The sequence below is a fragment of the Radiomyces spectabilis genome (assembly GCF_025331425.1).
Source record: "Radiomyces spectabilis strain NRRL 2753 chromosome Unknown BYT42scaffold_6, whole genome shotgun sequence".
Taxonomy (NCBI): domain Eukaryota; kingdom Fungi; phylum Mucoromycota; class Mucoromycetes; order Mucorales; family Radiomycetaceae; genus Radiomyces; species Radiomyces spectabilis.
Genome location: NW_026251931.1, coordinates 59,743 through 84,431, shown reverse-complemented (window position 1 = coordinate 84,431; position 24,689 = coordinate 59,743). Strand labels below are relative to the sequence as shown.

At 43.1% G+C, this 24,689-nt stretch overlaps 8 protein-coding genes across 8 annotated transcripts; 4 read left to right on the top strand and 4 right to left on the bottom strand.

The window, feature by feature from the left end:
* Window positions 1-2,287: 2,287 nt before the first annotated feature.
* On the bottom strand, window positions 2,288-4,360 carry BYT42DRAFT_613421 (uncharacterized protein; the record flags this gene model as incomplete). Its single annotated transcript, XM_051571731.1, has 3 exons — window positions 2,288-3,174; window positions 3,254-3,746; window positions 4,205-4,360. 3 exons carry the CDS (start codon window positions 4,358-4,360, stop codon window positions 2,288-2,290), a joined length of 1,536 nt encoding a protein of 511 aa, XP_051423431.1.
* A 515-nt stretch (window positions 4,361-4,875) lies between these two features.
* Window positions 4,876-7,138, bottom strand: BYT42DRAFT_312460 (uncharacterized protein). Its single transcript, XM_051562973.1, has 10 exons — window positions 6,801-7,138; window positions 6,681-6,723; window positions 6,554-6,609; window positions 6,265-6,465; window positions 6,057-6,173; window positions 5,908-5,965; window positions 5,677-5,804; window positions 5,433-5,569; window positions 5,228-5,356; window positions 4,876-5,110 (listed from the first exon to the last, which is right to left on the bottom strand). Exons 1-10 carry the CDS (start codon window positions 7,005-7,007, stop codon window positions 5,062-5,064), a joined length of 1,125 nt encoding a protein of 374 aa, XP_051423430.1. The 5' UTR covers window positions 7,008-7,138; the 3' UTR covers window positions 4,876-5,061.
* Window positions 7,139-8,432: 1,294 nt separating this feature from the next.
* BYT42DRAFT_567380 (uncharacterized protein) lies at window positions 8,433-10,576 on the top strand. Its single transcript, XM_051568087.1, has 10 exons — window positions 8,433-8,515; window positions 8,577-8,798; window positions 8,863-8,943; window positions 9,008-9,094; window positions 9,161-9,408; window positions 9,482-9,747; window positions 9,821-9,857; window positions 9,929-10,073; window positions 10,136-10,224; window positions 10,282-10,576. Exons 1-10 carry the CDS (start codon window positions 8,461-8,463, stop codon window positions 10,465-10,467), a joined length of 1,416 nt encoding a protein of 471 aa, XP_051423429.1. The 5' UTR covers window positions 8,433-8,460; the 3' UTR covers window positions 10,468-10,576.
* Window positions 10,577-11,542: 966 nt separating this feature from the next.
* Window positions 11,543-12,013, top strand: BYT42DRAFT_567376 (uncharacterized protein). The gene has a single exon (XM_051568086.1). It carries the CDS (start codon window positions 11,586-11,588, stop codon window positions 11,883-11,885), a length of 300 nt encoding a protein of 99 aa, XP_051423428.1. The 5' UTR covers window positions 11,543-11,585; the 3' UTR covers window positions 11,886-12,013.
* Window positions 12,014-13,332: 1,319 nt separating this feature from the next.
* BYT42DRAFT_567375 (proteasome regulatory subunit C-terminal-domain-containing protein) lies at window positions 13,333-15,679 on the top strand. The gene is made up of 10 exons (XM_051568085.1): window positions 13,333-13,514; window positions 13,592-13,741; window positions 13,805-13,845; window positions 13,913-14,038; window positions 14,116-14,252; window positions 14,312-14,366; window positions 14,438-14,680; window positions 14,759-14,873; window positions 14,940-15,226; window positions 15,307-15,679. Exons 1-10 carry the CDS (start codon window positions 13,397-13,399, stop codon window positions 15,532-15,534), a joined length of 1,500 nt encoding a protein of 499 aa, XP_051423427.1. The 5' UTR covers window positions 13,333-13,396; the 3' UTR covers window positions 15,535-15,679.
* Window positions 15,680-16,812: 1,133 nt separating this feature from the next.
* On the bottom strand, window positions 16,813-18,059 carry BYT42DRAFT_495970 (CDP-alcohol phosphatidyltransferase-domain-containing protein; the record flags this gene model as incomplete). The annotated part of the gene is made up of 4 exons (XM_051564391.1): window positions 16,813-17,182; window positions 17,257-17,632; window positions 17,715-17,818; window positions 17,908-18,059. The coding sequence occupies 4 exons, from the start codon at window positions 18,057-18,059 to the stop codon at window positions 16,813-16,815; spliced, it is 1,002 nt and encodes a 333-aa protein (XP_051423426.1).
* A 1,407-nt stretch (window positions 18,060-19,466) lies between these two features.
* Window positions 19,467-21,015, top strand: BYT42DRAFT_567370 (glycerol-3-phosphate dehydrogenase [NAD+]). Its single transcript, XM_051568084.1, has 4 exons — window positions 19,467-19,658; window positions 19,736-19,882; window positions 19,948-20,415; window positions 20,485-21,015. Exons 1-4 carry the CDS (start codon window positions 19,534-19,536, stop codon window positions 20,855-20,857), a joined length of 1,113 nt encoding a protein of 370 aa, XP_051423425.1. The 5' UTR covers window positions 19,467-19,533; the 3' UTR covers window positions 20,858-21,015.
* A 296-nt stretch (window positions 21,016-21,311) lies between these two features.
* On the bottom strand, window positions 21,312-24,209 carry BYT42DRAFT_567367 (uncharacterized protein). The gene is made up of 3 exons (XM_051568083.1): window positions 23,785-24,209; window positions 21,778-23,715; window positions 21,312-21,696 (listed from the first exon to the last, which is right to left on the bottom strand). Exons 1-3 carry the CDS (start codon window positions 23,837-23,839, stop codon window positions 21,689-21,691), a joined length of 2,001 nt encoding a protein of 666 aa, XP_051423424.1. The 5' UTR covers window positions 23,840-24,209; the 3' UTR covers window positions 21,312-21,688.
* Between the last annotated feature and the right edge of the window lie 480 nt (window positions 24,210-24,689).

Below are 24,689 nucleotides of genomic sequence, written 5' to 3'. Positions count from 1 at the left end.
AACCTGACTTGACAAAGTATGCGGGCCTTTTTTTTTCATTTGATTTTTTCACGTTATCTAGTACCAAAAACAGTACTCGGATGCTATGGCTGGAATGAATCATCCACCTTGAACCTTTTAGAGAACAACCATATTAACCACTAACGGAAAAACAAATACAAACGCTCTGTCTTTCACAGCCTGTATTTACATCCACGCCCATGACTATAAATAGAATGCTTGGAAATTGCAAGTTCCCTGAAAGATTGGATTTGGGCGGTACCTAGGCGGCATCAAGGATAGAACCTTACTGTAACGAAATGTGATAATTGCATCTCCTAAAAAAATTTACTTCATTCTCCATAAATGACAGCCATCTAGAGTACCTTGTTTATAAGATAAGGATGGGGTCGGGTGGCTAAGGGGACGAATTCTTTGTGAGCATGAATGGCACCATCTTGTCCACCAGCAGCTTTTAGCCTGGTTACCTAAAAAGGCATGGCGGCAACTTTACCTTTCTTACTGTTTGTTATGCGTCGCAGCCACATGCAATAAAAAAAAAAGGAAACCCAAAAATAGAAAGAGACATTGGCAGCCGTCAAACCCGCCTTCAACTGAGGCACCAAACCTTGATCGAGTCACACGCAAATCAAGTTCAATGCTACCAGCCAATCAAAGTATGTTCATAATCCAACATTTTCAGGACACCGAATTTAATCATAAACCGCGTTCACTTTGTTGCAACAAATGTCGCATGAACTTTTTTACATAAAATAATGGAATATGTGGCTTTATTTTGCATACAATGTTTTTAAACCATCCCTAGATGCCTATGTATGCGTCGATTCTGAACGCGATGTCTCGGTTCTTTATCAACTAAGTCGTCCAGCTGGAAAAGAGGCAGATCTACAGGACCGTTCCTCGAAAAGCATTTGAAGCCTTATTCATGAATACTGTCGGTCTCGGCATGCCGCTTTTTGCAAACAGCTAGTTGCTGCTGTTAATGTCAGAGCCCTGCTGAGTGATTTCAGTATTGGTTGCAACAATGGCACATGATCGTTGTCTCGTTGATTATGCAATTTACGAGCATAATAACCTATGATAGTAATGTGGTCACCTTCTTGATCTGAGCGCTGGCGAAACTTTGAGCAAAGGTATCCGCGGCATGATCACAATTCTTCATCAATTGAATGTGCCCTGGCTACTTCTATGTTCTGCCAAGCACTCCTGTGTAACAATCTAAGGATCGTCTTGCAGCTCATCAAGATTGTGGTGTTGAGCCGGGAGTCTCCTCGCAGCAAGCGACCGCATGCCGAAGCAGATTTTGACAATCCGTCTCTATAAAATTGTACGTCAAGAAATGGCAGCGCTTTGCGGTTTGATGACCGAGCAACACGAACGATTTTCATGATGGTGATAACATTGATGACAGAAACAAGAATGATGTTTAGATCTTTCTTCGTTTATCATCCTTCAAGGCAGTCCTTCGTGCAAAAGTGTTCGGTTGGTAATATCGCCAGGATTTTATCGTCTTCAGAGATATACCGCGGCTGGGCTATTTTTTTGTTCCGATGCTTGGTAACCTTACCAACTTCTGGGCAAGGATCGTACGAGAGGTGTTAATAAAGCACCAGAAACTAATGAAAAAGAGATTGTTATGCCACGAATTACCGGGGTAAGTACAGTTGATTTTAATCGGGGACAAGAAGCTATAGTATAGTTACAGTAGCACCAAAGCGGATCCTTTTCCTTCTTTAGTACTGATTTATTCCAGGCTACTTTGTATTATTTCCGATGTAATCGGAGCTCTTCAAGTTGAACAGGACCATCATAAGAGAAACTAGTGACTTGACTGCGTAGTTAAAGTCTGTGACGTTGGGTTTGAAAAAGCCAGAACGCAATTATGAATATTGTGCATTTTATGATTCAGAAAATTCAAGAACTGAAAGTAATGGAAGTGACATGTTTGATCGCTAAAGCCCAGTTTCTAAAAAAAGGTTGACTTGCACATTTCTGGAATGCAAAAATAATGTTTGATTGATACGGTATAATATTGATTGACTACGGCATCCCTTGTTGGGAGCACTGTATGATGTTTCTATGTATAATGATACAGAATAGAAAAAAGAAAAAGGTTGAGAATAAAAATAAGAAAATGTGGAATATATGTACATGAGTGAAACAATAGTGATGATAAAAGGTCAATACAATGTCATCATTAGACGATAGAGTTTTACACGAGAGAATACGGAGCAAAAATGATGAACATGGAGGAAAACAGATAGAGATGCGGTGATGGAGGGATTTTTCAGCCCTTGAAGACAGGACGTTTAGTGGGCCGCTTGGAAGTGGTTTGACGCGTGGTTGTTTTGACGGTGGTGGTGGAAGTGACATTGGTAGTGGTTTTAGGTGTGGTTTTACGCATCATACTTGGCCTTGGGGGCACTGTCACAGTGGGATTTGTCAAACGTCGTTGATGCGACGGGATTGCTTGTTTCGGTAATCCCTCCTGAGACGAAGGCCTTTGTCCCTTTTTCAGATGTTGGATCTCCGCCAAGGTTTGATCCAATTGCTGTTGCAGCGTCTTTTGTGATTTTTGGCTCTCGTGCGCTTGCTTTTCCACCGACCGTTGCAAGAGATTCATCATTTCCACCGCTTTTTTTACGCTTCCCGTAAGATCCTGACGGCGCGATGATTCATTGACGATGGATTCTTCGAGTGTCATGACCCGATGCATCAAATGTTCGTACGTGTCATGACGTTCAATGGTCTTGCATAGCGTCTCAAATCGTTTCACAACCAGTTGATGTTCTTTTTCTGCTTTTTCACGCCGTTTCCGTTCCTCGTTGAGCAAGATTTCGAGTTTTTGCATGCGTTCTTGGGCTTTTTGTTGTTGGTGTTTCAAAGTAGTGTGAAACATATCGACGAGTTGGACCATGCCTGAGATGGGAGGAGGCCGGTCCGAGACCTTGGTATGTTTGACATCCTGACGCCACATATCCTGGATATGGTTGGCGACTTGTTGCTCCAATGTATGATTATCGGCGGTCGAGTCCTGGGTGGTGAATGTGTTTTTGGCCCGTTTGTTACGGTGCAGTAGACTCCGCGGAACGTAGTGGATGGCCGGCGAATTATCTAAAGGGGGAACGAGCAAGCATGAAACCGGTCGCTGGGAATTCAGAATCGATCGACGACCTTGTAAACAAAAACACAATGTATACATGAATGGATATGTTGGATTTGAAACAAAATGCATCGGTTTTTTTTCGCTTACCAATCTCGCTTTCAAAATGCAGATCAGCGAGGGGAGAATGAAGTGAAGGCGAGAGCGAAGCCGATTTCGGCAAGGGAGGGACGGTGATGGTCGGTGGGTTGGGTTCGGAGGGTTGAGAAGATAGGCATGGTGACGGTTCCGGTTTCAAGGGGGTGGATCGTTCGACGTCTGTCATCCAATCAATGACGGCTTGATCTTTCTTTTGGCGTTGTTGATCTTCGCGTAATTTATGACTGGAGAACCATTCAGCCATAGCTACTTGGTCTGGCACAGGAGGCGCGACAGTGGAATGCATGGCGGTGGGCGTGGCTGATACGTGCGGATCCGAGGAGGAGGGTGGTTGGGTGGAATATCGTCGTCGTTCGGCAGTGGATACGGCGAGTTTCTTTAAAAACCTGGATCGTGGTGGAAATTCGTAATGTTCTTGCTCGGCCGTCAAATTCTGAGGAATAAGGATCTCCTGCGTTCCATCGGGATAACGCTGAATCGTCACCTAGATGAGTTTCAAAAAAAAAAAGAGAATAAGCTCAAAGCTTTCTTTCTTTTGGGAGATCTTTTTTTTTTTTAAGTATTCAATGGTTTATCAGGTAAAAAAGTAAAAAAAAAAAAAAAAAAATTCAAAAGAAGAAAGAAAAGAAAAAGAGAATCTGGAGAAACAGTAACGATGATAGAGTTTAGACATGGAAAAAAAAACAGTGAGCGGAAAAAGGAGTTCTATGATAATTCCGATGACACCAAACCACCGCATTTATCATGTGTAACCGTGCAACGCCTCTCAATTTGCCCACTAACAGGTTGTAACCCATGAAAGAGCCAACGACAACCCACAAGAAAAAAAAAATGGGAAAAATTTCGCCTCATCCTCCTCGACATATAAAAGAGGGGGGGTGGGTCTGGGGAATCATCCGCAAAAAAAAAGAATCAAGGGTAATGAAAGATAAAGCCGCCCACCTTTCTCCGGTCTCCCCACACGAATAACAACCGAGATTTGCGTCTTCGTTGAATGACTTGAGCCATGGCTTGGGCTGCACGTGCAGCTATTCGTCGCTGTTGTTCTGTTTTTTGGTCCATCACACTGCTGCCGGAGGATGCGCGGCCCGTGCGCATGGTCGGCGGTACCGGCTGATGCGTACTGTTACTGTTCGTCCTCGTTTGGTGTCGAGATGGATGCATTTTTCAGGTTTTTTTTTTGTCTTTTTAAGAAAGCAATTTGGAAAAGAAGAAAGAGAATAGATCCCCCCCTTGTTTTTTCCTGCTTATTCCCAAAAAGAAACAACAGAAAAACAGTTTCACCCACAGCACCCAAAAGTCAATCCAAAATGACCACACAGCGATTTCAACAAGAAAAAAAAAACGAACAGCCACTTTGTTGCTCTTTTCTTTTTGCCTTTTTTTTTTTTGTCTTTTTTGATTTCTTGTTCACGGTGAATGATTAGGAGTCAAACTTATTTTATAGCAATAAAGAAGACAGATTAGTCGGAAACAAGAAAGAGAAAAACCAAAAATAAAAAAAAGTTGGATGTAAAGAGAGAAAGAGAGAAAAAGGAAAGGGGAAATTGTAAAAAAAAAAAAGCATAGTTAAAATTTTAGCGAGAAAAAAAAAAGGTTTCGAGGCAGCGTAGTATCAGCGGCGTGAAATGGGACACTGTCGCATCACAATATACAATCGCATCTTTTTCTTCTCATTTCCGCGTGAGAATAGAGTCACTTGGCTTAATTCCCCACGTTGATTCAAGACTGTTCCGCTGATTGTTGTCATGGTTTTCCCACAATCCATGGATACACACCTCATTTCTTCTTTTTCTTTCTTAATTATGCATCTTGGTAGGAGTCAGTGGTGGGGGTAGTTTAACGTGGCTGCCACAAAAAAAAAGAAAAAAAAAAACGAAAACGTTAAAAAAAAACGTACCAAAAAGATAATTATAAAGTTCAGTCATACAACGATCCTCGTGACTGTTTTGGGAATTCACTTACCCTGCCTCACCCGATGAGGTTTGTGCTTCAGGCACCTCATTCGTATCAGCAAATGGATCAAATGGATCTACAAGCGCAGTACTCGAGGCCTGATGTTCTGGCATCGGCATGCGGGTGTCTACGCTCGGACTAAAAAGCACACACAATCCATGATGAGACTCGGCCACATCACCAACATCGTATTTCTTTTTTTTTTCTTTTTTACCTGGATTGCATTTCTTTAAAGGGATTATAACGTTGTTCCAAGGGCGGTGATGCAGATCGTCGCGGTGATGACGATTCTCCCGCTCCGCTGGCACTGGCTTCAGATGCATTAGCGTCGGTCCCCGTGGCCGTTTCAGTCTGTATTTGTGCAGCGAAAAATCAACAAAATGTCATGTTATCAGTGAGGCTCAACTGATCAACAATGAAATGCATAGACAACGTGGAAAAACAAAGCTTTTTCGTACCTGACGAGTACCACGAACATTTTCCACACACGAGTTTTGTGTCGCTTGATCCACCGCACTTCGTTCCAACATATCGTCGTACGCTTTAAACGTGCTAATGAACTCATTATTCGCTTCCAACAATGCCGCTAATGGTGACATGTTTGCAATTTTTTTAGAGTTCAATTTGTGTAACTTGTCTCCTTGCCCAAACAAAAAAGAAAAAAAAAAGTTTTGGCCTGCAACACTTACATATGACGTCGGGTTCATCGCATGTTTGCAGATGATTGGAGATAATGGTCTGATACGACTTGCATTTTTCATAGAATTCCTAAATTCAAGGAAAATCTCGGATTGGTTTTCTTTGAATTTTTGAAAAAATCAGCCTTGGTGGGGTTTACCTGAATTAACTCGTTTTTGGTGATATCTTCTTGTGTTGGATCGGTGAACGACAAGGTTTGGGAAAGGAGTTGTGCATTGTTCTTGGCAACCTCCACGTCACGCATAGCATCTCGAGGCTGCAATAACATGATGAATACACCCACACTTCTTTGGTTCTTTTTTTTAGAGCCAATGAGCACTCTTTCTTTTTTTTTTTTTTTTTTTTACCTGGCTTGCTGCGTGGTCGCTGGCTGTTCTGTCACCATACGATTGCCGTCCACGACGTCGATCGGTCGGTCTTGCGGCCGATCCACTCATCAGCATATCATGAACATGTCTTACGGCCTGGAATGAAGAATCATAACCGAATTGACTAACCCAATTTTGCAAACATTGAGCCAGTTTGGCAAACACACGTTCGTCCGTCGCCTAAGAACCCGAGTAGATGGTCAATATTATTCTGTTGTCCACCCATTCTAAATGAAAAACCAAAATGCCAGCGCTTTGTTTTATCTACCTTGTGAGCGGCCAAGTTTTCCAAGTCCTCGCCAAATGATTTTGCCGAGAGTTGGTCTATGCATCTCTGGGGTAAATGATCCTTGGTACTTTTTAGACACTCTGCCTGTTTTGCTGGAGCTACTTACTCTGAAACTTTCCTCTGCAATTTTCGGCCAACGCATTTAATAACTGTGATAGGAAATGGAACCGGTTAGACGCCGTGCAACCGCCCATTGAGTCCCACTATAGACACTGGGGCTACTTGCCTCCAAAGCAATCACTTGCGTGTTGGGATTCGTAGACAGCATTTTCTTTTGCAACAGTTTACGTGCTTCTTTGGCCCCCGTTTCGGTATTATTCACGACATCACATATCTGAAAAACCAGCGACCAGTCCAGTTCGGTTGCGGAAGGGTCGGTCGCTTTTTCTACAAGCGTCCAAAATGAGCCCATCATGGAACCATGGGCAAGCATGCGGCGACTCTCTAATGACAAATAGACGACATACCAATATTGGTTGTAATAGTGGTAGGTGTAATCTTTTTTGAAAATAGCGGCATCTTTTAAAACGAGTGAGCAAGTGGAATTCAGAGAAGCAAACGATTGAAAAGAAAAGGGAGGGTTCAACCGCAACTGCAAACAAATTCCGAAATAGGAAATGGAGAGAACTATATCCAGCCAAAAAAAAATTTCGCGCATGACAAAAAGTGGGCATCATTTTTCCTTGTCAGTTATCTTAGAGACGAAACATGTTATCAACTCACCCAATCCAATGTATTAAGCGCTATAGTTGCTCTTATGTTACTGTGGGAAACAAAGAACGACCCCACCGGATGATTAGAGTGAAAACATTTTTTGGCAAAGACGTGGTCACGGTTATGCGCGCGGTTAATAAGGAATATTGGGGAATGCCAAGATTCAATCCTCGGTCGCACATGATGTTTTGTCACACTGACACGGTAAAAAAGAAACCATTGTGTCTTTCAGTGTACATCCATCTCCTTTTTAGCTAATTCGACAGTAGTGATCTACTATTCAACCGCGCGTGTTTGCTCCTGGAGAGCTTATCTGCAATTGCTGAAGCTTGCCCCATTTCGTCATGAGCAATAAATTGTTTCTGAATCAAATATGGCGATGCAGGTCCACCTTTTTCGTCCAATCAACAATCCAAAATGATACTATTGGATCATGACATGATTCACTGTATCCTTAAATCGATTCGCTTTGGCGGCCGTTGAATACACGCATATTCACAGCCACAATTAGCAATTGCCGACTCCTGTTGATTGCTGCAAACTGCACGTGGGCGGGTTGCTGCCTGCATAGTGTTGAATAAAACCAGGAACCGCCTTTTTTTTTTCTTGGTCTATCCATTTTGGACGATCAGCATAGGTAAATGTGCGTCCATCTGATCGCATGGATTCAATTGACTCATTCAGAACGAGGTGCAAGGTTCACAAAACAACGTATGCCAAAAAGTATTTTACTTGATGCCAGGCCTATTGAGTCCCCTTCTGAAAGATAGTAACCTTTTGTAGAGCAGTTGACGATGTCTACATGTATGCTTGTTATCTGCAAACACTGGGACAAACAGACCAGTTAAGGGCAATCCGTCCATCGAAACCAATTCACATGGATTTTTGGCAAAACTCAAAAAACTTTTTGAGTGACAGTCTCAATTTTTTGAGAGCTTTGATGATGCTTCTAAAGGCGCGATAAAGGGTTCGTTTATTGAACTAACTGATGGATGCAATGCCATACTTCAACCACCCTCTTTTACCCATGACAGAAGATCCACGGTGATCGGCGCTTGTTCATGAGGTTTCCAAAAAAGGAAAAATCGTGGCCCACCCAATTCATCAAAAGTTTTCTTGCATTGTGGCTTACCGCGCTTTGGCAGGTATTCCATCCCTTCTCCACAACGACTATGCCTGTTGATTTACCCATTGATGATGCTACGTTGAATCCTGTTCAACTAGACAGTATGTATCACGTTTTTGGATATCAAATGGTCGCGACCATGTGGCTGATTGTCTCGCCTAGTTTTTCAACCGCTGCCGTGTCTCGCTCCTTACGATCTTTCGGAAATTCTGCGATTGACAGCCGTGGCAGCTTCTCCCATACGACAACCTGCCCATTCAGACAAACCAGCGTCGTCGGCTCGCAGTGACAATTTGTATTGTACCGCTTGCAAAAAAAAGTTCAAAAATGAGGCGACATGGCAAAGTCATTTGAAAAGTGCAAAACATCTTGCCAACGAGAAAGGTGCGCGAACATCATACCGTCATGTTGACTTGCGACATGTAGATCTTATGAATGATTTTGACAGCCGCAAAGCATACTGCGGCGGTTTCAAAGACAAACGTCGCAAAGTCGGATAGCAAAGCAGGAACGAATCCGGAAATCCAAGGTAGACCTGCCCCACTGCTGTCGCTCTTCTTTTTCTGATCCAATATATAAAAACTATGATATAGCTTTGACGCAGAAATTGAAGCAAGTGTCAAAAATGACGAGTAGCAATCCATCCGCAGCAGTATCTCAGTACTGGGGTCTCTCGCAAGGTAAGTGAAAAGCAGATCCACCAACACTTAATTCAGTTGCGTTGACTGATGATCCCTGCTGCCCAGCATTTTATACCCACAAACGACCCCACGATACCAAAAAGGCGCTGTTAGCTTTAATTGAGTTACTGAAAAGTGCCAGTATTTCTGGAATGGGTGCATCTCAAATTAATTCCACTTTATATCTTGCTCGACTGGCGTTGGCACGGTTATCATGTCTGTATCATGATTTGGATACCGCTCGGTTGACCTATCTCGCCGCAATCGAGGATAAATGGAAAATCGATCAAAAGCAATTATTGAACGCAGCGATGGTAGGCGATGCTGGGGAAACATTTTTTAATTTTCCGTTGTCTGATATGTTGTTATGTTTGTGATATTTGGCAGCGAGCATGCAACTTGCCGGTTCGCGAATTGATGGAGATCAGTGAGCAATTAGCGTCGAGGTACATTGATCGAGAGAAGAAACGAACCGAACCTGCGAAACCCGTCAGCAATCCAAATTATGCCATTTCCCCCATTCTATTCGAATGCGCATGTTTATTTGCACAAGAGGCCCATTCACTGACCGTGGCTGGCGTGCCGTATTCATGCGAGAAGATCGCACTGGTCTTGTTCCACACAGCAGCAGCGGTTTGCTGCTACGAAAACAAGTAATTATCCATCTTTGACTTGATTTACGATACTGAAACGTAACTGACACGATATTGTGATTTAATACAAAAGACTCAGTCAATCTCATTTATTATGGATCGTTAGTCAGGTAGGCGTCAACATCCGTTGGATGTCGTGCAAACAGGTTGGCTTATATCCAGTGTTACACTATTTCAACAGATATACGATCAGTTGAACGCTAGACATCTTGGCTGTGATGCAAGAATGCTGTACATCGAATGCGCTATGAAGGATGGGGATTCCTCTCCATCTTCTGATCTGCTGCAGAACATGTTTTCCACGTTATTAACCGCCACTGAACTGGGTATGGACGATTTGGATTACAATGCGTGTAACTCTATATTCACAATTATTGATGAACTGTAGATGATTACACGCGAATGAAATCTGTATCCTTACAGATCCGAAAGATGCTAAAGGAACATTTTGACGGTGCAACTTACGACGACCTTCAGGTATATATAATGCAAAAGGTTTATTTCTGCTGCACATTTGATTTACTCTCAGAATAGATCCTGGAGCAACTTGGTTTAGCTCGTCAAAATCTGGATTACGTGGCTCTAGAAAACTTGGCTCATGAAGTGGATCATATGGAACTTTTACTGGAACAAGGCAGCGGCGAGTCTATTTTGCATCGGTGTTCAGCGGATCAAAGATTAAATATCTTGGATCGATTGAACTCACTACTCGAGCTCTAAAAAAATCATCCTCGCATTCAATACTCTGATAAATAAATTAAAAAAAAGGATCACTCAACAAGAGCATCCTGTTCTTTTTATACATAAACTGTCGCCGTCTGATTTATCGTGGCATAACCCGCCTTCCTTGCTACGGCATAAAACGGCTACATAAGGTAGCAAATTAAATGGGAATGGAAACATGTCAAAGATGCAGTCACGGATATACCGATTCGATTTTCGGTAAAAGCATGATCCTCTCTCTACCGACGCATTGGACCTCACCCATTAAGCAACGGGTCTTGTACCACCAGAAAACTGGACATTTTACTTTGCACATGTGCCTTGCTTTAAAGGGCGATGAGACATCATCACCTTGAAATGGATGCCTCTCTGCGGAAACGGGACTCTGTTGAACGCTTAAAACTCGTGATCAGAGCCATATTCGCCGCAAAAGCGAAAAATTATTTAGCTCTATTTTTCATTACACACGCACCCAGCACGCGCCGAGTTAAATTTTAAGTGGATGCATGTAGCATGAAAAAAAGGGCGGTGCTTATGAAATTGTGATCTGGTGCGACTGTGGACCAATGTCACACAACCCACTTTCCCTATGGATCGGGCGTGACAAATCAAATAGCCACTATTTGATTTCTCCTGAACAGCACCGGGGAGACCCTACAGCTTTTTGCATATGATCAGCTTTTTATAAAATACAGTATTTCGCCATTGTCAATCATTCGAATAGCAACCTTTTATAGAGACGAGCAAGTATCGCCCAACTCTTGACATATCGAGGCGTCAGGACATGATCGGAGCTGGTAGGTTTAAACTCGCATATTATACTGCAATCTCACGATATGCTGCGGGTGGTGTAAAATTCGTCGCCGGGAAACTATACTATAAACGACCATTTTAGCGAATGCACAGCCACTTATGAACTGGGCTGATTTGGCGATACCACTGTTTGACAATGCATGCAAGGAACCGCACATCTGTAGCCCAGAAGAAACTGGTCGTACCGATTCACCCCAAAAACGAACTCACAAGAAAAAATAAACTATAAAAGGCAAATTTTTCTTTTTCGTTGTTGTTCTGATTTCTGCAAACATTCAGGTTACCATTTCTTATTTACCAAAATGAAGTTCGCCGGTCTCGTCTTTTTGATGGCTCTTTTGTGCTATGTGGCCCAAGCCAAATATGTTTGCCACTGCAGCTCCAAGACCAACGTGTCTCTCCACAGCAATGCTCTTACCAAGAAGTCTTACAACTATGTTCATACCAAGGTCTTGAACTGCCCTGGTGACAAGTTCCAGTCCAGCAACATCATTATGGATGGTATCTCTACCTACGACACCGATGGTAAAGCCTGTGCTCAAGCTTTCATGAAGGCCTGCACCAGCTATGGAGCCAAGAGAGGATGGTGTGCTAATTTGTAAAACACACAAATACTATCATAAGTCAATAAACGTCCATTGTCATTGACCTTGTCCTTATGCTAATTTTATTGCCATCACAATGGTTGTCTTGTAATAATAACGTATATAGCCATCAATTTGCTGCCCAGATTATAACAAGTCTGCTAGTATGCATAGTGTCTCTTTATAAGGCGCTCTTACTTGTGAAAAAGATAAGAGAAGGTTGCCATCGATGCGTTTCGTTTTCTTGTGTAATTGTAAAAAAAAACCGCATATCATTGTTATCCCGATTGATCTTAGAAACACAGGCCCTCTGTTTACAGTAACTTTTATTGATATCCATCAGACAAAACCGTGATCAACTATCAAAGCGCTTGCTTGCCTTTTATTGCATGCTTCTTGCTTTTTTTTTATTGGAATGGGATGGATTAGGGATATCAGGTTACTGTCACTAGAGTTTTATGGTTAGAAGGGTAGGCTATTTTCATCACACTGAGAAGTGGTTCTGAAGCCTTGACAAGTGGATTTAAAAATGTCGGTGCAGGTGGTATTGTCCGTTTCATATATTAAGACGTTGTTGTAGGCAGAGTGAGAGACACGAAGCTGTTCGGTGACGCAGTGAGGGTGCACGTAGCGCATGTGGGTTATGGCCTGCCATGTGAACCGATTATGAGGCAAGCTTGTATAGGATGCGTGCTTGCAGTGACAGTTGAACTTTGCTTGGCTGGTGTAGCACAAGAGGGCGATCAAAAACAGCACAGAAACGAATTTCATATCGAGGTGTGGCAGAGTGCGGTCGATGGCACGTCCACATCATGTCGCATTTATATACATTGATAGAATGGAGTGCATCGTCAAAAAAAAAAGATCATCTGTACATATAAAAGATGCACCGATTTTTTTCAATCATCCCTACATAAACAAACATTCCCCATCATCCGTTGCAGGTTCTCCATTCCAAAGCAGCACAAATTGGGTAATGCTTTATGCAGTAAGAGATCCCCATCGTTCCATCCTTACAAAACTGAATAGAAGTAAATTTACTTGACACTTTCAAAAATTTCAAATGATCTTGACTTTCGGCTCCATGCTTCTTTTGACTATTTCCAAAAGGACCATCTCACTACTGCCCTCCCACATCCTACACAAGATAGCATCGGCGTACATCATCCATGGTATGATATTTTGTGTTATTTGTCAATGAGCTCCTAAAAACACGGAGAGGTAATCAAAATGAACGATGCATCTTTATTCTCTGAAATGATCCTCGATCATTCGTCACGCCAAAAATCGCTGATTCGAGTGAGGGGAAAAAAGGTCTGTGGGGAGTTGTTAATTTTTCAACAATTTTGATCCAGCACGTGACCGCTCCACCCGACCGGCGGATCCTGCGACACCACACACGCGTCAGTTTGAGACTGCTTTTTAGTTGCAATACGTAATCGGGTTGGGTTGCTTGCGCAGTTTCCGAATTACCATCCCACCACTTATTTTTTATTTTGTTACCTACTTATTCCACTTTTTAACCAAGCATGGCCAATACGGATTCAGTAGAAAAAGTTGACAAAGTCGACGCTATGGAAGTCGAAGAAACAGAGGAAGCCAAGCAATTGCGGCTCCAGAAAGAGGCCACAGCGTCCCTTATTGCCGGTACCTCGTCTTATGCCCAAGGACAACGCCATATCTACAGGACCCCGCTAACATCTTTGTCTTTCTTTTTATCCCAGATTTCAAACGTAACTTTGGCTTGCTTGAGCGTGCCGTGGAAACCATCGAGTCACGGTTTACCACTCGCGTTTTGCGAACATTGCCTTCCATTCGTCGTCGTTTAACCGCGCCAGTCTTGGCTCAAGTCATCTCTGAATGTTACGGTCCCAGTAAGTCAACATGGATCGCCATGTTTTTTCGTTACAAATGGGTTATTCTAACGACAATACTAGACGATGATCAGAAGACACGGTTATTGCAATACTTGGGACAGGTAGGACCGACGAGTTCTTTCGGTCAGGTTCTGTGACAACCGATGACTAACACAAAGAAAAAAATAGGAGGGCAATGCTATGGAAGTGGATACCGCTGCCAACGACAAGAAAGGCTCCATTCTTCCTGAGATTGATATGTACTTGCATCTCAATGTTCTGATTTTCTTACTTGATAACAATGAACTGCAAAAGGTAAACCTCGGGAATGTTAGCCATGGTAGAAAACAAAAACAGTCAGCAAAGGAACGATAACTCATTGGAATCAACAGGGTCGTGATCTCGCCAACATAACCGTAGAACGCTTGTTGCAACTGAATCGCAGAACCTTGGATCAGTTGGCTGCGCGAGTCTACTTTTATCACGCCCGTTTCTACGAATTGACAAACTGTCTTGCCGAAATTCGACCGTGAGTGACGCATTTTCAGTTTTGGTAATGTCATTGTTAAACATCCGTGAAATGTGTAGAATGCAACTGGCTGCTCACCGTACGGCTACATTGCGCCGTGATGACGAAACACAAGTAAGTACCTGGTTTTGAAAATTATTGGCAAGTGAAGACCCAGGTGAACTTAGTGCACCCCATATCATTAGGCTACCTTGCTCAACTTGTTGCTTCGCAACTACTTTTACCATAACCTTTATGCGCAAGCGGATAAACTGGTATCAAAGAGCACCTTTCCCGAAAACGCCGATAACAATCAAGCCGCTCGTTACGCATACTACCTCGGTCGTATCAAAGCTTTGCAGTTGGATTACACCTTGGCTCACACTTACTTAACGCAAGCCATTCGCAAAGCGCCACAGACGAACGCCACGGCAGGATTCCAACAAGCTGTAAGTAACTAACAGATAACCCTTGACTGAAGGAATTTTGATTCACTCATTTGCCCTGTTTATTATTCAATATCCTAGGTGTATAAATTTGCTATTGTTGTTCAGTTACTGATGGGAGAAATTCCCGAACGTTCGCTTTTCAGACAACCTATCCTGCGAAAAGCCTTGTATCCTTATCTTCACATTACTCAAGGTAAAAAATATATATATATATATTCGGTGCACAAGGATACTCATCCCGAAAAATTTCGGTTTACAGCTGTGCGCATTGGTGATCTGAACAAATTCCAAGAATGTCTGGCGCAGTTTGATGGTGTGTTCAAGAAGGATAAAACATATACATTGATTTTGCGTCTGCGTCACAATGTCATCAAGACCGGTATTCGCATGATCAGTTTATCGTATTCCAAGATTTCGCTGAGAGACATTTGCATCAAATTGCATCTGGATAGCGAAGAAGATGCCGAATTCATTGTTGCCAAGGCTATCCGGGACGGTGTGATTGATGCTACGCTGAATCACAGCAAAGGATTCATGAAGAGCAAGGTTGGTATTTGCGTCTCCACCATCTGCTTCTCTGGGAACTGTATTGACAGAGAGAGAAAACTTTGTTTTTGTTGATGTAGGAAATTGTGGATATTTATTCGACCAACGAACCGCAACATGCTTTCCATCAGCGTATCAGTTTCTGCTTGAACCTTCATAACGATGCTGTGAAGGCGATGCGTTTCCCTATGGATGCGCACAGAAAGGAACTGGCGAATGCTGAAGCTGCACGTGAAAGGGAACGAGAATTGGCTCAAGAAATCGCTGAAGGTGATTTGGACGACGAAGGCGATCTTGGCGATTATTAAACCATCCTGATGATGACAAAAGAAAACATTTGACCAAAAAAAACACTATAATAAACCTCTACAGAGATCGTAACCTATGAATTTAACAGTATCAAAATATTACCTTGCCGATGGTTCGAGCTGCCAATGTCAAGGCAACCCCATCAATTTTTTTTCAATTTGCATGGACGCACTACAATGAATTAGTCTAACTTTTACGTTATACATCGATTGAAATCATTTTGCCAATCACAAGACAATAGAAAGATGGGGTAAGGTCTTTTTGCGTGCATGTTGTAGCAGCAGCCTTCCTTTGATAATGAGTTGAAATCGTTTCATTTGGCCAAAAACCCACCGATATCACAGTTGAGCATACAAAGAAAGATACGTACATATTGTTGCCCATATTGTGCGTTTGATTTAGTTGATGGAAAACGTGAAACAGGCATGCACACACTGGTATCAGCTGCATTCGTGTAAAAACATGCAAAATTAGGTCAAAATCTTTATAGAGGGACAATATAGAACCCCCCCCCCAACCAAATTTTTCAATTTCCAGCAATTATAACAACTTCAAAGCGCGGTGTTGATGATCCGACTTCAATAAAACAGCATCCGCCGCTGAAGATATTGTAACGCAACCGACTCTCTGCAAGAATTGATCATGAACAATGAATATATGAAGCTCCAATTATGTTACTTTTGTGCATGTCGCATGGCGTCATAATAAATCCTTAGCCTTCCATACCATCACTTCACAAAAGAAAGCTGAGTTCTTGTAACAAAGAGCATCTTACTTTGTTAATGTATAAAAAATCGGTTTACATTATGAAATCATGAAGAAATATTAATGGCAAAGTGGGAGAGTGAAGATAAGAAACAAGGAAAACAAGCCCACAGATGGATTACTTTTTTTCTTTCTATCCAATGGCAGTTTTGATTCCATAGAATAGGAAACTGATGGGGGGGTGATTTGACCACGGCGGTTAGTTACTTGACTTTCTTTGATTTCTGCGATTTCTGGGATTTGGGTTCATTTTCTTTCGACTTTTCCAATGAAGAAGAAGAGGAAGCAGCTTGAGTGAGTGTGTGTTGTTGAGTAGATTGAGGATCCTGTTCAGGGGTAGGCGCCTTGGGATGCTTGATGTAAAGACATCCAATATCGAGATAAGTGCAGATTTCATCCACCACGTTGGAGACGAAATGAATATATTGAGTGGCGGCAAACATCAAATAAAGGATCAACACGCGCTGATGATCAACCACCATATATCTATGATGAAAAGAAAAAAAAATCCATTAGGAACCACGCTTGGGGTTGGGGATTTGAACACATCTTTTTACGTACTGGCTGATCGTGTCTTCATAGCTGGCAAGGAAGTATCCACTGGAGATAATCAGGGTGACGGGAACATCGACAAGAGGGAACTCAAGATGGGTCACATGAGCGAGGATCATGATTCCGACTTGATGCGCGAATAATAAGCCCAGAATCAGCATAAACAAAGCAAGATGATCAGTCACGATATCGGGCCACACGCTCATCCACTTGGCACTCCAGATGCACAAGTTGATAAAGGGGAAAAGTCCTGCCAAAGCCTTCCAGACAGGTTGATCCTTGCGGGATAATTCCGTAGGCCAGAATTTCACGCAAAGCACATTCACAATGCTAGCAAAAAAAGATAAAGTTCAACATCTCACATTCTGCCACAGCCGGTGCTCCGTTTTCTTCTTTCTACTTACGCCATAAGGGTGTTGGAAATGGTAACGAATCCACCAATAACAATCAAGACATGGTTGAGCTGCATACCGCCAAAGAAGCGAGCGACAGCATTGGTGGACCAATCAATCATGGGGAACACTTCCACACCGGTCAATGTCCAGAAAGCAGGACCAAACACACCCGAAATGAAGTGAACACCCACAAGCATCAGCACACCTTCGACGGGACCGCTGAAATAGCCCAAATACAGCACACCGGTATGGTATTCTTCCCACGTGGAAACGTAAAAGTTGGCCAAGGAAGCACAAAGCGAAGCGACGGTCCACCAGCTTTGTCCAAGATACGTAGCCGAGGCCCAAGTTAAAGTGCCCAAAGTCGTATTCAAAGCATCACAGCCTAAACGATAAAAGCATTCAATAAATCACCTTCACGGCTGCGCAGCTGCGCCAAATATTGAGGTTCGCCTCTCATCACTTACAATGATCGAATAATTCTCCCAAAGGGCCCGAGGTGCCAGTGCGACGAGCTTGTTTGCCATCGATAGCATCGAGCGATTGATAAATGAAAAGACCGGCGGCAAATCTGTAAGAAAAAACAGTCAGACACATGTTCAAGTGAAAAGTCTGTGCTACCGTTTATCAGTTGGATAAATAAAAAAGTTGGACCATTACGTATAGTAAACCCACTGAGGGCATTCGCCGAGATCAGGAGAAAAGTAAAACAAGGTAGCCACATTAGCGATAATGCACGACAAGCCCATGAGCGTAATAAGGTTAGGACTGTAAAAACAAAAACAAAAAAACGAAAGATAGCGTACAATCATGAGGTTACTGCCAATTTCAATACGGTGGAATTGATCCCCAACTTACGCGACAGACAACGGAAAGATCTTGACGAGGGCGTTCCAGTAAGGTGCCAATATATAGCGAGAAACTAACGACTTGTCCACACCGCCGTAACGGTATTGACGCAAGCCGGGTAAGCGGTCTTCTGGAATATATGTCATTTCACAGCTTGACTAGAACCGGAAAGAAAAAGCAGCAAAGAAAAAGCCAAGGTTTTGCTTTTTTTTTTGGGTGGGGAGGCGGTTTTCTGCCAACTGGATACAGCAAGAGCACCAGCCAATCAGAAACGGGCGGAAAATCAAAGTGCGAAAAATGACCCCGAATTGTCGACATGTTTGGCTTTGTCAGTGGTTTCACGCAGGGAACTGGCAAAAAAAGGTGGTGACCATGCTCTGTTCCCGGATTTTTCCAGCATTATCACGAATTCACCGTAAAAGCCCTTTTGCCATATTTCACAAAGAAGAATGATAAAAAGGGGTGGTTGCCATGCACTTATTGAAATGTATCTCAGCTGTTACGGTATATATGATGTCATGGTTCCTTGTTCAGTCACTGGCGGCATCAACCTTGAAGTGCCCCCCCACCTTCTACTCCAGGTTTTCCGCGGCTAAATCGACCTAATAAATAACAACTGATCAACGCTGAAAAACAAAGAAATGAACAAGGCTCCTGGAGATAAGGTGTATATACAGCACTGTAGGAGTCAGTGAATGCTTCGTTTGAGCTGTAATTCAAGGGAACGTGTGCCAGTAAAAAATCCGCGATAAAAAAAATATTTACTGTTGTCATGGACATGGTTGAAGCTATGTTGGAAATGATAATTCAAGTTGGAGCCAAGTCAATGGCTCAAAAAGCACAAGTCAAAGAAGCATGCGGTGTCTTTATTCTCGGTAAATACGAGATTGGACCAGATCTTTGTGATAGGTAAGCGCGATTTTTTTGGGGTTACATGCCATTGTGGTTGGCTAAAATTTTCCTGGCCAATTTTTTATTTTCAGTGTTCTCGGTGCTTCATTCTAGCATCTGCATAGCGTGATCATTTCTCAAACATTGAAGCCAATGAGACAAATATCATGACATGAAAATAAAAAAGATGACTTTGTAAGATTCATATGGTGAAAAGATTGATATGATCTGATAAACAAGCAAGTTAAAAATAAGCGTGTACATGATGTAAACTACCAAATCGAGTTTAAAAAAGAGTATATTCACCTGTCAGTTGTAACGAGCACAAGGCATGTGCGCTTTGAATTCATACGGATCGTCCACAGTGTACCGAGGAAGGATTAAACATCAATACAGATAATCACATGAAAGAGTGTCGTGCTGAGATTCATTTGTCGCACTGACGACCGAGGTTGGATGAATGCGGTGAAAAAAAAAAAGTCCAACTCCGCTCTGTCGTCTTCCCAGTCCCTTTCCTCGATTTTTTTTTTTTTCTGACTCAATCCAATGTCCTACAAATACCTTCTCGGTCGACTGGGTCATCCGCTTTCAGCATCCTTTTCTTCTAACTTTAAGCGACCTTTTACCACCATGATCAAAGAACGTGTTTGTCTTATTGGCTCCGGTAACTGGTAAGTGAGCGCTTCCCATTTTTTACTTGTCTTTCCCAACTTTTGAAGTGACGTGCTCATCGTGTTTCCATTCGCAGGGGTTCTGCTGTTGGCAAGATTGTCGGTCAGAATGTGTTGAAGTATCCCGCCATTTTTGAATCCGAAGTACGACAGTGGGTGTTTGAAGAAAACTACAAGGGCGAGAAACTTACCGACGTCATTAACCGAGAACACGAGAACCCAAAGTAAGTTTCCGTTATGTTGTCATGGATAGACCGCTTTTCATTTGTCTCACTCGGATGATTCAAAGGTACCTGCCCGGTATCAAATTTCCTTCCAACGTTCGTGCCGTTCCTGATTTGATCGAAGCATGTGAGGGCGCTTCTGTCCTCGTGTTTGTCCTGCCCCATCAATTTGTTCGAGGCGTTTGTGACAAGCTTCAGGGTCGCATTGCTCCCACGGCCAAAGCGATCTCACTCATCAAAGGTCTCGAGATCAAGCCGGACGGTGTCACGCTATTTTCCGAGGAGATTTCGCGTCTTTTGGGAATTAACGTGGCGGCCCTGAGTGGCGCCAACATTGCTAACGAGGTAGCCATGGAAAGATTTTGCGAAACTACTATTGGATGCCGGTCAGACGCCGACGGTCAGCTGTTTTTCAAACTGTTCAACACACCCTACTTCCGAGTCAATGTGATTCGTGATTATGTTGGTGTCGAATTGTGTGGAGCGCTTAAAAATGTGGTCGCTGTGGGTGCGGGACTCTCGGACGGATTAGGGTAAGAAAGAGGGAGTCTGTACATTTGTGACTTGGATTAAATGTAGACTCATGCATGAACTCATTGTAGATACGGAAGCAATACAAAGGCTGCGATCATCCGTTTGGGCTTGATGGAAATGCGAAAGTTTGGACAAACTTTCTTTGGGGGTGTCGAAGATACCACCTTTTTTGAGTCGTGTGGTGTGGCGGATTTGATCACGACGTGTTCGGGGGGCCGTAACCGTAAAGTGGCCGAAGCGTTTGCGCAAACAGGCAAGCCGATTGACGAATTGGAACGCGAGTTACTAAACGGCCAGAAGCTTCAAGGTACATTGACGGCGGAGGAAGTGCACTCATTTTTGGCCGCACGCAATATGACCTCGGAGTTCCCATTATTCGAGACAGTCTATCGTATCATTTATGAAGGTGCCCCGATTGAATCGATTGTGCGCGATATCTAATTTGGATTGTATTTTCCTTTTTCTTTCTGTTACTCTTTTTTTTATGTTCTCGAATTTCTTTCTGTATATACCATACATCATATTTTGACTCCCTTGTTCCAATGGATAGACTAGACAAAGGGGTTGTTTCCCCCATCATAATCATTCCAAAAAAAAAAAAAAAAAAAAAATAACAATAAAATGATCCAATTTTTTGTCATTCAACAAAAGGTAGTGATTTCGGGCCGTAGCAGAAAATGGAGTTGACAATATGAGCAATCCGGGATCTATCTTTTCATTCCGTTTCCAGAAAAGCGTGTCGTGAAACACACTCGATTCGATTCATGCTATTGGTCGAATTAAACCAGCAAGCTGAACCACTATTTAGCATGATTGGTTTGAGCTTAATCACGTTGGTCAAGAGATCGCATCCATCTTCACCCATTCATCAATATTTCAATTTTTGGAAATTACACTACATCATAGGCCCGATAAAGAGATGGCCACTTTTTTTTCTCTTGTCATCACAACATACAACTACTAATGGGTCAACCAGATTTATGACGAACAGGGATGACTCTTGCAGGACTAATGTAAAAATTATATTGCTTTGAAATCAGAAAAAAAAAAATACTTTCTTTGATGACAGGTAGACTTTATTATGGTTTTTCTTGGATTTTTTTTTTCTGGTGGAATCGTTTTTGGTACCTGATCTGGGTAATACAAAAGTCGATTTTGGGACATTTTGTACCTTGTGGCATCGGAAAAACCTAGATCACTCATGGAGGTTTTCATAGGACAAGGCTCGCAATGAGAGGCACAGCGGAATTTTGTGCTGCCTTACACGATACGTCATGCATCTACACGGAATGAATCATTCCAGTTTTTCCTGTATTTTTTGAGTCCTTTATTTCGTTTTCATTCTTTGCTTTTTTACTTGCCTAGCTGCTCTTTTCCATCCCCATTTAGCATGATTGCTAACAGCGTTTTACGGTGACGGTAATAAAATCCAAGGTCTTGGTATACATCTCGGATCAAGCCCATCCATTCCATAAACCCATTCGGGGTATCGTTGATCATGACAGGTACGGATGTTGCTTTATCTGTCTCTTGTTGTTTTGATGACGCTTCGACGTGGGATGGTGCGGGTCTTGTTGGCGACAATGATGAAGAAGTCGGGGCGACCGAGGTGGGTAAAGCCGCTTGCTGACATAGTGGAGGCGTGGGTAGAAGCAGAGGACTTCCCATGACGACCGAACTCAGAGAAGGGATATCGACGTCCAACTGAAACTCGGAGGGGTGGAATAGAGGGCGACAGGGGGGTAAGGTGACTTCAAAGTTGTAATAACCCACGTTTTTACTGCGGTAGACGGCAATGGATTTGTTTTGAAACATCACCAGGGGGTCTCTCGGTGGCCATTGCAAATGACCTTTCTGGCGCACCTCGACAGCAAATTTCATCGTCGTGGATAAATCTTTGGCGATTAATGAAGCGGTCCATCGTTGCTTGCTCAACACCCATTCTCGATAGAAACTCCCAGAGAACAATGTGAAAGACACCAGTAGGAGTAAAAAGGTTGCAGTATACCGCCATGAGCCCTGACTGAACAGGGTGGAGGAGGTGGGTTCTGGTAACGATTCAATGCTTGCCGATAATTCTTTGGGTGGAGTGGTGGAGAGTGCTTTTTCAGGAAAGTCACGGCTGGCCCGTTTCTTGCGTTTACTTTCGAGATAATCGGCAAACGTTTGCTGCTCAAATCCGAGCACGGTTCGTAAAGAGAAGATGGGATACGAAGCAGGATCCATGCCATGTTGTTGCATGGCCCAGACACTTCCCATACGTTGCTGCAGTTTGGGATCGCCGGTTGGTTTGGGATTCTTTCGTTTGAAGGAGGGTTTGGGTTCATCGTCTAGATTGGTGAAATCGATGCATTGGACTTTGTAGCTAGCGAGTAAGTGGGCCAAGTCCTTTTTCAATTGTATTTCGGTGAGGTGATAATCTGGGGAATCCATCGGTGTTGCATCGTTGGAGACAACCACGGGTAAAATGGGAATGCGAGATTCCCCAATCGACCATAGAGCACACAATTCATCGTCCACCGCTTCATGATATCCATCGTAGAAATAAACGCATAAATCGATTCCATTGGGGGAGGTTTCCGGAAATGTGGTATAGAAAGGTGTCCTGCGAGCCGTGTGTAGATGTTCCTTGACAAAAGCAATCCCCTCCTCCACACATTCAGTCGATGATCGTGTAAAGTCGGCTTCAATCACAAGGAGACCACTGTATTCTCGTAGCACGATTTGATGCTTATCTTTGTGTCCTGTTGGTTCCCATGTAACATGGAAGCTTTTCTCCTTGAACTCCTTGGGATCAGGCGCGGACCGATGAGGCAAAGCATACATTTGAGCGTAATAGGAAATGGCCAGTTTTTTAAGCAGCAAGTGTTTCCCTGGATCGGCGGTGGCTCCCAGAAAAAGAGTTCGAACGGTTCGTGACGCTCCGTGAGAACGAAGAAGTGAGCTTTCCGTTTCCTGCTGTTCAATGTCATTCATGTGTTCCAGTAGATCTCGATCCGAGTTCCAGCCTTTGAGGATGCTCGAACCGCTTTCTACGTCAATGGATCCTGTGACGGGAGTAGTCTTCATGGTGTCCCTCACAGTGTGTGGCTGACTGTCCGCAGTCGTGTTTAGGGAGTTGTGATTTGAATTGCTGCGGCACATGGATGGTTTCGACGCAAAAGCCAATGAAGGAGAGGATGAGCTGAGATAGGATGCGCTGGAAAGGTCTTCAGGCAAACGCTGGAAATGACACGGACGCAATTTTCGTCCATTGGGAAGTTCTCGTTGGTGGTTTTGGGTGGATGTTATGGAAGAATCTGTGATATGCATGCGTTGTTGGCCATTAGTTCTCAACGACCCATTCTCTACTAAATGCAGCCACATACCATTTCCATAAGCTGAATCATGATTACCATAATGATAATCACCGCTGGCTGTCATTGTCAATCAAAGACGTTTTGTCTTGGTTTTTGAAGAAGAAAGAAATAGTGCCGGTGAAATCAATCAGATGAAATGCAGAGGACAGCAAAAGAGAAATTATGCCCACGATAACAAACCCAAGTCCTAGGTCAAACAAATAAGAGAAACGGATGGATAACACCAGTAAAAGAAAGTGATGTGTCACTAAGTTGGAGCAAAAGAGAAATAATGTACAGTGCTGGCTGCTGAGGAATGCGCTCTCGACCAAGAAAAACAAGCTTTTGAGACGAGCTTGAAAATTTGTTTAGGAAAAGCAAGTGAAAAGAATAAAACAGGAATAAACTGGGAAAAAAGGGAATAAGGCGTTATAACAGAAAGAGAAAGGGGAGATAACCGTTGCTCCGCAATCCACCTTTCTTTTTTTTTGGTTCCTTTTGGTCGTTGCGTGACCACCCCTCCCATATGTGAAGAATGTTTTTCGAAATCAGCCAATCACAGGTCTGGAAAAGATTTTGACAGAAAATCGCTCTATACCAAATTCCCACTCGCCACCTCTCGCGCCAAAATGCATCTCCATGGCAAAACAATAAAGTACATGCCCTGGTGGCTGCCATAATACGATGGTCAAAGCAACCATCAGCACGTTTTAACAGATTGTGGCGATGCGAAAATTGCGTGGTGAATGGGGAGCATAGTGCATTTATACATTTTGTATCCGATATACACGACGGACCAAAGTAAATACGATACACCAAGCTCCATACCATGTTGTTATTATCCAGAGTAGGTGTCAGTGTTTGCAGGCGTTATCTTCTGTGAACCTTTTGTGAAAGCAGCATTGATCAAGCGACGTCAAGGCATGGTGCTTGCC

What these genes read in the sequence shown, in the direction of transcription:
- BYT42DRAFT_312460 (XM_051562973.1), bottom strand. Translation starts at nt 7,007, where the DNA reads ATGCTTGCCCATGGTTCCATGATGGGCTCATTTTGGACGCTTGTAGAA. An exon ending in CGCAAGTGATTGCTTTGGAG is followed by an intron (nt 6,724 to 6,800) that starts GCAAGTAGCCCC and finishes TTCCTATCACAG; the next exon opens with TTATTAAATGCGTTGGCCGA. An exon ending in CCAAAAACGAGTTAATTCAG is followed by an intron (nt 5,966 to 6,056) that starts GTAAACCCCACC and finishes GAAAAATGCAAG; the next exon opens with TCGTATCAGACCATTATCTC.
- BYT42DRAFT_567380 (XM_051568087.1), top strand. Translation starts at nt 8,461, where the DNA reads ATGCCTGTTGATTTACCCATTGATGATGCTACGTTGAATCCTGTTCAA. An exon ending in GAATCCTGTTCAACTAGACA is followed by an intron (nt 8,516 to 8,576) that starts GTATGTATCACG and finishes TGTCTCGCCTAG; the next exon opens with TTTTTCAACCGCTGCCGTGT. An exon ending in GTACTGGGGTCTCTCGCAAG is followed by an intron (nt 9,095 to 9,160) that starts GTAAGTGAAAAG and finishes CCTGCTGCCCAG; the next exon opens with CATTTTATACCCACAAACGA.
- BYT42DRAFT_567376 (XM_051568086.1), top strand. Translation starts at nt 11,586, where the DNA reads ATGAAGTTCGCCGGTCTCGTCTTTTTGATGGCTCTTTTGTGCTATGTG.
- BYT42DRAFT_567375 (XM_051568085.1), top strand. Translation starts at nt 13,397, where the DNA reads ATGGCCAATACGGATTCAGTAGAAAAAGTTGACAAAGTCGACGCTATG. An exon ending in CACAGCGTCCCTTATTGCCG is followed by an intron (nt 13,515 to 13,591) that starts GTACCTCGTCTT and finishes TTTTTATCCCAG; the next exon opens with ATTTCAAACGTAACTTTGGC. An exon ending in GCCGTGATGACGAAACACAA is followed by an intron (nt 14,367 to 14,437) that starts GTAAGTACCTGG and finishes CCATATCATTAG; the next exon opens with GCTACCTTGCTCAACTTGTT.
- BYT42DRAFT_567370 (XM_051568084.1), top strand. Translation starts at nt 19,534, where the DNA reads ATGTCCTACAAATACCTTCTCGGTCGACTGGGTCATCCGCTTTCAGCA. An exon ending in CTTATTGGCTCCGGTAACTG is followed by an intron (nt 19,659 to 19,735) that starts GTAAGTGAGCGC and finishes TTCCATTCGCAG; the next exon opens with GGGTTCTGCTGTTGGCAAGA. An exon ending in GGACTCTCGGACGGATTAGG is followed by an intron (nt 20,416 to 20,484) that starts GTAAGAAAGAGG and finishes AACTCATTGTAG; the next exon opens with ATACGGAAGCAATACAAAGG.
- BYT42DRAFT_567367 (XM_051568083.1), bottom strand. Translation starts at nt 23,839, where the DNA reads ATGACAGCCAGCGGTGATTATCATTATGGTAATCATGATTCAGCTTAT. An exon ending in TGATTCAGCTTATGGAAATG is followed by an intron (nt 23,716 to 23,784) that starts GTATGTGGCTGC and finishes TGCATATCACAG; the next exon opens with ATTCTTCCATAACATCCACC.